The 9,423-nt window shown below is 33.4% G+C and overlaps 2 protein-coding genes across 3 annotated transcripts; one reads left to right on the top strand and one right to left on the bottom strand.

Annotated features, from left to right (window-relative positions):
- Positions 1-555: 555 nt before the first annotated feature.
- On the top strand, positions 556-3,738 carry LOC114168901 (zinc knuckle (CCHC-type) family protein). Its single transcript, XM_028053871.2, has 5 exons — positions 556-946; positions 1,203-1,325; positions 2,156-2,255; positions 2,796-2,920; positions 3,325-3,738. The coding sequence occupies exons 1-5, from the start codon at positions 629-631 to the stop codon at positions 3,535-3,537; spliced, it is 879 nt and encodes a 292-aa protein (XP_027909672.2). The 5' UTR covers positions 556-628; the 3' UTR covers positions 3,538-3,738.
- A 1,069-nt stretch (positions 3,739-4,807) lies between these two features.
- Positions 4,808-9,102, bottom strand: WDR55 (transducin family protein / WD-40 repeat family protein). Of its 2 annotated transcripts, none has more exons than XM_028055244.2 (16): positions 8,961-9,102; positions 8,569-8,670; positions 8,421-8,453; positions 8,187-8,251; positions 8,003-8,090; positions 7,823-7,895; positions 7,363-7,469; positions 7,235-7,277; positions 7,081-7,137; positions 6,624-6,700; positions 6,427-6,475; positions 6,286-6,332; positions 6,098-6,171; positions 5,960-6,015; positions 5,242-5,362; positions 4,808-5,114 (listed from the first exon to the last, which is right to left on the bottom strand). In XM_028055244.2, the coding sequence occupies exons 2-16, from the start codon at positions 8,661-8,663 to the stop codon at positions 5,044-5,046; spliced, it is 1,056 nt and encodes a 351-aa protein (XP_027911045.2). In that variant the 5' UTR covers positions 8,664-8,670; positions 8,961-9,102; the 3' UTR covers positions 4,808-5,043. The 2 variants fall into 2 exon arrangements, with proteins under 2 accessions (XP_027911045.2, XP_085524670.1); XM_085668544.1 differs by lacking the exon at positions 8,961-9,102 and adding an exon at positions 8,783-8,910.
- Between the last annotated feature and the right edge of the window lie 321 nt (positions 9,103-9,423).

Genomic DNA, 9,423 nt, shown 5'->3' with positions numbered 1-9,423 from the left:
AATTAAATTTTAAGTTAGCATAAATTTAAGTATTGTTAATTGAATATATATTAAAAATATTTATTTTATTGATAAATAATGTTTAAATATCGCGGTCAATAAAATAATGTTACTATTAATTATGCTTTTTAGTTTCTAACTCGCTCATCAACGATGAATTCGAGGGGATTGAAGATAAAATAAATAAGTTAAGGAAATAACACTCTATTATCCGTTCAAAGAAAAAAAATCAAATGGTGAAATACTTAAAATATAAAATAAAGTATTTTAATTAAAAGTATTTAACTTTATGATATAACTGAAAATTAATGAAATAATTATAATATTTTTTGTGTGATATTTCATTCCTAATTTATGATAAATTTATATTTCAAAATGTATCATGCGGTATATAATATTATAGGAGTGCAATTTGAAATTATAGAGGTGCAGAAAGAAAGCTTCTAAAAAAAGAAATTATGTAATGTTGGGGGCCCAAAAGCCCAGTTTGACCAAACAGGAATATTTTGATACTGTTTCTGTGAATTTTGCTTTTCCCGCCATTTCCCGCGAAAACAGAGCGAAATTCCACAGATAACAGATAGATGGTGGGTTGTGCAAGGAGAGTGACGAGTGAGAAGTGAGAAAAATGGAGGGAAAAGGAACCGGAACCGGAACCGGAACCGGAACCGCCACAGGCTGTTACAAGTGCGGCAGACCAGGTCACTGGTCACGAGACTGTCCTTTCTCTGCTCCCAATTCCAATCCAAAACCTAGCGCCTCCACCAATCCCACTCCGGATCCTTCTTCCTCTTCCTTTAAGCCCAGATCCGCCGCCGAAAAGCCCAAGAAACTCCCCCGTACAAGGCCCAAACTAACAACGGAGATGCTTCTCTCCGACGACGGCCTCGGTTACGTCCTTCGCTATTTCCCTCGCCAGTTCAAATACCGTGGTCGCGGCCACGAGGTCATTTTCTTATTCAATTAATCTCACTCACTTTTTTTCATTTTCTCTTGAATCAACACGCGCCGTGTGCAATTTCAGCCACCGTATGTGTTTGCGTTTTTTTTTTCTAAAAATTTTGTTCTCTCTACGTTACGCATGGTCATTGGTGCTTACTTGTCGTAACTGGCTCGGTTTGCTTTTGGTGTGTTTGTTTCACGTGTCGTTTTGGACCACTCCTTTGAATTGTGTTATGATGCGTGTGCTTTTTTTTTAATAGGTTCGTGACTTGGGTAATCTGCTTCAGTTGTACACCGAATGGCACTCTCGCTTGCTTCCTTATTACTCTTTCAATGAGTTTATTCATAAAGTGGAGAAAGTTGGCGCTACCAGGCGCGTCAAGGTACTGTTTCTGCTCATTACATCTCTTCAAACTGTGTATCATCGTGTATTTGTTTAGTTATAGATGTTGGCATGCAATATGCGTCAATATGAAGAAAGATAAAGAGTGCTAGATAGGTCATAATATAACTTTAGGTGTCTGTGTGTGACACTAGTTTAAGAATTGTACTATTGCCGTACGTCTTGTTACCAATTTGTAAAATGGATTTAATCATTGTGGCTGTTAAATTATTCCTAATGGTCGTGTTGGTATTGCATAGTTAGTTTCTGATGCACTGGGTTATTTTCGGACAATACTTTGATGTAGTTCTTTTGGTATTAACAAGAATTCTATAGTGATCCAAGAGCCTAACGTGAAAAGTATTGTTGTTATAACCTATAATGATTGAAGTGGCCAACATCCATGACCCATGGTAACCAAAATGCATATTAAATGGAACAATCATCATGGGTAGTTGCTTGGATGTAGTTCTTTGTTGCTGAATATGTACATGTTAGTTTATTTTTCTTTCAAAGAGAATGAAACTTCTTTAATCTACGAACACAACATCTATGTTTCCAGAACAGATTCCCGTATAAGATTTTCATTCAATACCTGTTTTTGAAATCAATTGATGCATACATGATATAAAATACGAATTTCTCCATTTCATCTGGTGTCTCTTTTATATGAAGTCTGTTAGTGTTTGTATTTGTTGAGAGGACGTGTCTCTTGCATGTACATGTACTTGCATTGCATGAGTGATGCATGAATACCTCCTGTTTTTTACTCTACACAAAAAGGGATTCTTAGTGAGTATCAGTTAACTTTTTCTCCTGTTTTATAAGCAGAATTGCATTATGGAATTGAGAGAAAGAGTTGCAAGTGGTGGAGATCCAACAAAACTGCGCGAACCACCGGTTGTGGGTGACATTTCAATTGATGAACAGGGTATTTATTTCAACTTATTTTTGCTATCAAGGTCTCAACATAGATTAGTCTTGTTGGTTTTAAGCTTTAACTTCTGTTCTAATGGACGTGTGAATATAAATTAATTACACAGGACAATACCTAATAGGACATACAACTTTTTTGCTTGTTATTTTCAGCTAGGATCAATTATCAATTCAAATAATTGACGATGTTTGAAGTATGGTTAAAGAGTACCGCTTACAGACTTAACCAACTATATTTAATTGTTCAGAAATAGCTTTTACTGAGAAATCCTTTCTTTTAAGCCTCGTTTCGTCAAGCGTATGTGTATCTCTTAAATGTTAAATTGCACAAATTGACAATTTGATCCTTGTTGAAAATGGACCAATTCTTGGTTCGATCTTTAATTTTGAAACAAACTTCTCCATAACTCATTGCAATCAGGGCAGCTGTCTGATTCAATATAATTCACTGGAACATTGTTATGATTTACTCAAATTAATTAGTTAGGCTGTATTTATTTACAAGCTCATGCATTTTTCTAATTTTTTCCTTTAGGATTTGCTGGATCTGCTGAAGATGGGGGTGCAACTCATCAAGAGACAGATGTGTTTGCAGATTCTTTGAATGCTACTGACATTCAGGAAGAAATGCTTAATGATATATATGATAAAGCTACCGAAGTAAGTTAATTTACTTTAAACAAAATTAGTTCTTTGTCATGTAATCTGTTTTAATGTGTCTGTGAAAACAATTTGGAATGTTTTGCTTGGTGAAAGAAACCCTATCAACGGTATTTATCTAAATCAATCAGGAATACGAAATTATCTAGGATACTGATTCTGACAAATTTGTGAGTGATCTGATTTATCGGGAAAAAAGCTAATGGAATTCAGTTATCCTTGTCCAGTGGTATGCAGGAGTAAAAACCTAAAACAAATCAGAGTTTAGTTTATATTTTTTTTTATATTTCCCTCTCCTCTGTTCGTATTTATCTTTTCAATCAAACCAAATTATCAAAGAAGCTGTAAACGACGAGCTTATGTCAAAGCCTTAACGACATAATCACCTTCCTATTTTATTACAGCAACCTTCTCAGTCGACGGACAATGTGATGGGCACCAGCATGGCTTCAGAAAGTAACGCAACCGAAAGGAAAGCAGAGAAAGTCCAAAATAATGGAACAAGCGAGTCGGGCAAAGCCGAGATAACAGAAGAGCAGAGAGCTCGTATGGAAGCAAATAGGTTGAAGGCGCTGCAAAGGCGTGCTGCTCGAGCTTCCTCATCACAGGTCCCCTAACTTTGATCTCAGTTGTAAATAAAAACATTATTTGTCCTTGTTTCGCTACCGGTTCAGTTGGCCTTAAGTCCCCCATTAAATAGTTTATTGTTTTTTGGTTTGGTGTCTGTTTATGAGCTGGTTAAGGCTTATGATCACGATTTTCCAAAACAGTGAATGGATTCCTGTCGATATAGCTTAATAATGTTTCAGTTCTAAGCAGCGAACTTGTTTAATTAGTTATCAACATGCCATAACAATATTTGAGTGAGAATGACAAATAATTATGAAACAAGAATTATTAGATAGTTCTGATATATTCATCGTCATGGAATTCAATTTTATTAGTTATCAACATGCCATAACAATATTTGATTAAGCATGAAAATAATGTTATTTAAAACTGTTGCATGATCTTATCATAGTTGTATTTAATTTTTGGCATAAAAAGTAATAAATACTATTAATATTTTGTATAAATTAACAAAAGTTGACAATATAAAGATTATTGAATATAAATGCTTGACAATATTGTTAATGATATATATATATATGTATGTATATAAAAAAAATATATTAGTGTTAAGCTGTTTTTTTTAAGTCGAATAACATAAGCAGAGCTGCTGGAGATTTCCAATGCCAAATGCTTTTCTTTATTGAACAAATAATACGCTATTGAATCACAGTTGGCATGTTTTACCAAAGCCATCTAAAAATCTTATCAAAACCGTAAAAAATTACCCATAATACATCCTTTTAGAAGAAAAAAGTATTTTCACTTTGTTCCTAAATAATAATCACTACAGTTTTTTCTCATAAAATATTATATTATATATATATATATATTCAAATATTGATTTATAAAGTTGTAGAGTAGGTGAAAAAAATGAAATGCCAAGAAATCAGTGATAAAAATATTAAATTATAATAAAATATTAATTTATAGGATTGTAAAGAGTGTAAAAATGAAAATGGAATGTCAAAGAATCAATGGTCTCTTTTAAAATTTCTTGATTCGTTAGGAGTGTATAGTTTTTACAAAGTACCTAAGAGTAATTTATCACTTAGAATGCTATGAAAATCCTAAATCCTATTACAACTTAATTGTTGGGTAACAACACGCCACTATGATTTTCGCCAAATTCTTTATAAGGTCGCTTGCTTTTTTTCCTTTGATTCTTTATTAAAAGAATCATTTAATTAACAATTTATTCGCTTTAAGAAGTTTATTTAACATTTAGATATAACAACACACTCATTTGCTTTAATCTTTGAACTTAAGGCGATAGCATTAATAACTCAAAAAACCAACGCAGGAAGTGATTTATTTCCTGAATTGAAATTTATAACTTTAATTTCAATGCTTCAATTTAAATTTCCTGAAACCACAACACAGTCCAAGCTACTGATTGGATAACAGGCCCAATATTGGAGGTGTCCATTTCCTGCTTTTGCGAGACTTCTGGTAGTTCATCTTCTTGTGGGTCTTATCATCACATTTAGAACAAAGTTGCATTCAAACCTCTCCTATAAATCGGCAAAGAAGTTGTTCGAACCACCTTGGGCTTGCCCATTATTTGCATTCTTTCTCTTGTTCCCTGCAACAAAGTTGTCCACACAAATTGAAGCACATCATATACATAGCTTTCCAAAAAACATACCATGACTTTACTCTTTAATGGTGCATATCTATAAAATTCACATCCATCGTAAATCATCTGTTACCTCTACTCAACTTCGAATGATCGTTATCTAGTTCCATCTCATCATCGTCACTATCAATCGCTCCAGTTTCATTTGTTTGTGTGTTTTTTGTATCTTGGAGTATAGTATCCAAATCCCATAGCTGCACAAAAGGACAATCGTGGACGTTCAGACGACAAAGTTCTTAGTCTAAGCTATACAATTATACTAAAATACAGACACACATATAACCAATTGTTCATATTTTTAATAGTTACCCATCCACCATTATTCTTAACAAAGATAACTCAGATTGGCAGGCCATATTTTAAGCCAAATAGTTACAAACTCATCCGAACATTTTTAATGCTCTGCTGACCCTCTGATGAATTAACTTCTGATAAAAATATCGGTATACGACCATCAGTGTAAGCCCTACAACTAGGCCAACTCTCTCAAGGCATACCATCAATTGTCCCCTTTTCAATTGCTAATGACCATCCCAATTAAATCCACACTGCTATAACTATTGCTAAAATCTACCATTCGACTAAAGCACTCTGGTGGAATGATTTTACTCAAAAATCGTAAACACTGAGACGCCACTTAATATTTTAGGCAATGTTTCTTCATAAAAATGTTATGAAGCCTGAGTAAAATGACAAAGGAAGGGTTTATGACAATCACGATAATGACTGCCTGGAGTGGAAAAAGAGGACAGAATTCCAGTAAAGTTTAAGGAATCAGAACAGAGAAGTACCTTTAACATTTGATCATGTGCGATGCTTCCAAGGAACTTCCTATCATGAGAGAATGCTACAAGACCAGAGAAACTATAGGTGAAGCTTATAAGAAGCCAGGAATAAGAAAAGGATATGTGTAAGAGACTGTATGTTACCAAGACACTCAACAGGATACTCCGAGTGTTCAGCTATTGGCTGGATGACTCTGTTGGGTAATATCCCGACCAAGCTGGAAAAAAAAAATAACATTAATATAAATGAAACAGAGAACAAAAGAAATAAAATATTGAAGTACAATTCACAGAAGAGGTACAATAATGCTCTCCAACAGAAAAAGACTCACTTGATAATCCCATTCTCTGATCCAGTAATAATTCTATCTTCATCAAGCTAAGAATATGATCAAGGAAAGATTATTACAAGACCTAAAAATGGTAGAAAAATCTACTGAAGCTGAAATAACGATGTTATGTTGTTGACTCACCTTCAACATTGCATCAATAGAGTTTGAAGAGAGATCAGTAAATCGATCACTGGAATTCAAACCAATTAGTTAGAACATCAGTTGAAGAAACAAGAAATACAAGCTAAGGAAAACATCCAATTAATGTCTCTCGGCCTCTCTCCTCCAGAAACACAACATTTTCATCATTTAATTCTGACACATTCCACATCATATACCTACAATCCTTGAAGCATCCCCATGAATACAACAGAATGATTCCAGTTTGAGATCCGCACACAACTTTCCTACCATTCTGGTCACCCCAGCCAAAAAATGTAAACATCAGTCATGTGATCATTTTAGAGGTTCAGTGTCAAACACAGTACACCTTTCAGCGGAAAGAAATACATTGAATAAGAGCATATTGGATATGCTGTAATAAAATTATAAGTGTATGTAATTTCATTAAAAAAATAATTTCTTCAGATATTTAGTCAAATTATAAAAGTGAAGATAGAAATAAAAGAAATGCCTTGAGAAGCGAGACAAAATTATTCTCCTAGTGACCAAGAATAGAAGCACAAAATGTATTCAATAAAATACTTTTTTAATAACTCTTTTCCAGAAATATTTAAAAAACTCCTATAAAAGCATAAGAATTCACTGCAAATTCATGGGCTTTGAATTTGATACCTTCATTAAAACAACAGACAGCAACTCATCTTCAGAAAATTCGGATCGAGTTTGCACCTTTCAATAAATCATGAAAGGGTGGTTAAAATTCATGAAATAAATAGAGAGAATATATACTTTAAGACAAATCAGAAAACACAGATATTCAACTTACTGTATTCCTTCGAAGATTGCAAACAGACAGAGTCCCGTCTCCACTAACAAAAGGAAATTTATGGATAATAAGAATTTAGACTATATCCATTGATATTTTGGGGCAGGTGAGCTACATGAATTTACTACCTTGTTGTCAACAGTTTCATTGCATCAGATGCAAAAGTCATGTCTGAAATATAATCTTCATGGGCATCAAAAGAATTGCAGCAAGAGCGTTCTCTGGTATCCCAAACCTAAGACAAGGAAGAGATAAATGAAAGACGTTGAGAAAGCACTAATAGCCTGACCTTCCCACAATTCTACAAGATCAACATTGCAACTATCTCTAGAACAGTAGTCGATTTCTGTGCTTCCTATGAGCATAGGGCTTTTAAATTAGTTGAGCCCAACTAATTATGGTTTATCAATTTAAGAGCTGGGTGAAGATTGTTAAATTTTAAAACAAGAGATCAATCCATTGTTGCCATCCACTATCATAGAAATGACTGAATATCTATGTAAAATATTATTAATGCATGCCACAAAATAATCTGGAATTCAAACAAAATACAAATTCTGAGAATTTGAAATAAGAACAAAAATGTACCTTTATACAACCCTCATCATCTCCTGAGGCAACAGTTGACTCGGTCAAGTTTATCAATCTATTTACTGCAGCCCTATGTCACAACAAAAGCCAAATAAAAACTCTAAAGCAATGAGGATACTAGTGATTCTCCAGTAAGCCAAATCACAACAAATCTGTAATTGCAGTAAATCTACTCACTCGTGAGCATTATCAATACGGGTAATTGTGGATCCGGTCTCCACATCCGTAGCCAGTATAGAGCAATCTGGAGAACCCGTCAACAGCACTGAAAGAGAAACATGACCATAAATATTTTGAACTCAAACGCATGCAAGTAAGATCATCAGAAATTATACACAATATCGAAAATAAAGTGCATTACCACGTCCACCATTGATGAATCGAGCAGCCCTGCAAGACTCTGTGTGTGCATGAACTTCCAATTGCCTGAAAGAATAAATAATAAAATAATATTAAGAATTGCAACAGATGACTACATATTAGCAGAAACTATCACCGAACAGCAACCACCACACAGCAAACAAATAAAGTCAGCATGTATGCGAGTTTACAAGTATCAATCAAGTATAAAAAGAATAAGGTTCAAAGTTTATACCTCACAGGGACACTATCAGGGCTATAACGGTATCTGCAGCACACATATTCAATGTAATAATTATCATAAATACAAAAAAGGTATAAATAATTAAAAAAAAAAAAGGTGTTGGCTATGAAAGCTGCAGCTCCAATCCAAAGTAACGTACAGGTGAAGGTCACCGTTAATTAGACCCGTGGCGACAAGGTTATCTGACGGATGAAAATCAACGTCAAATGCAAGTTTCCCCAAATTTATCTCCATCTTTCACCTGTTTAGTAATGCAAAGTAGAATAGGAAAAATATCAAGCAAGCTGGGAAGATAGGATCTCAGAAACTTGAGATCGTCTAAAGAAAAAACAAAACAAGAAATTGAGTTTTACCTCTTCCAAGAATATTCACACACAATAATAAAATTGAATTTCGCAATCGGTGAAATTAGTTTTAGTGATACAAGAATTTGTTAAAATGATGGAGGAGAGTAGAGGTTGGGGCAATGCATATGAAAACTGGAAAGTAAGCAACAATGGAGAAGAGTGTTTAGAGCTGTGAAGAACATACCTTAAAGTGCGCAAAGACACCGGTGAAGTGGCGGAAGAAAAGCAAAACGAAGTATGAACCTTCAAGAGGTCAAGAAGACAGGGAATTCTAGGGTTTAGGGTTAATCAGGTGGGACAGGTTTTTAGATAAATATTAGAATAATTTAATAAATAATTTGATTATATTATATTGGTTTAATTAAGTTTCAATTTTTTTAAAGTTTGATTACTTTTAATTAAAAAGTTTATTAAAGAGTTTGTTTATTGATTTGTTTACTTTTATATACTTTTTAATGAAATATTTGTTGTTTAATTTTATTGTTAAGTCGATTGAAATAACTATTATTTTGCATTATATGTTTTTAGATGAAAAATAAAAGATATGATTAAATTTTAGATTCTCTAAATTTATGTATTTATAATTAAATTGTTATTATAAAATTTTTTATTATAAAATATTAAACTTTTGGATATTCTATAAAAAA

Source organism: Vigna unguiculata, chromosome 11, assembly GCF_037176805.1.
Source record: "Vigna unguiculata cultivar grain cowpea cultivar isolate G323 ecotype 2 chromosome 11, ASM3717680v1, whole genome shotgun sequence".
NCBI classification, from domain to species: Eukaryota; Viridiplantae; Streptophyta; class Magnoliopsida; order Fabales; family Fabaceae; genus Vigna; species Vigna unguiculata.
This window is presented reverse-complemented; position numbering and strand designations above follow the sequence as displayed.

Bases quoted from the DNA above. Each gene is read 5' to 3' on its own strand.
- LOC114168901 (XM_028053871.2), top strand. From the start codon at position 629: ATGGAGGGAAAAGGAACCGGAACCGGAACCGGAACCGGAACCGCCACA. The intron at 947-1,202 runs GTCATTTTCTTA...TTTTTTTAATAG, and splicing joins ACCGTGGTCGCGGCCACGAG to GTTCGTGACTTGGGTAATCT. The intron at 1,326-2,155 runs GTACTGTTTCTG...TTTTATAAGCAG, and splicing joins GCGCTACCAGGCGCGTCAAG to AATTGCATTATGGAATTGAG.
- WDR55 (XM_028055244.2), bottom strand. From the start codon at position 8,663: ATGGAGATAAATTTGGGGAAACTTGCATTTGACGTTGATTTTCATCCG. The intron at 6,016-6,097 runs GTAACATACAGT...CTGGTCTTGTAG, and splicing joins GTATCCTGTTGAGTGTCTTG to CATTCTCTCATGATAGGAAG. The intron at 5,115-5,241 runs GTAACAGATGAT...ACTTTGTTGCAG, and splicing joins TCATTCGAAGTTGAGTAGAG to GGAACAAGAGAAAGAATGCA.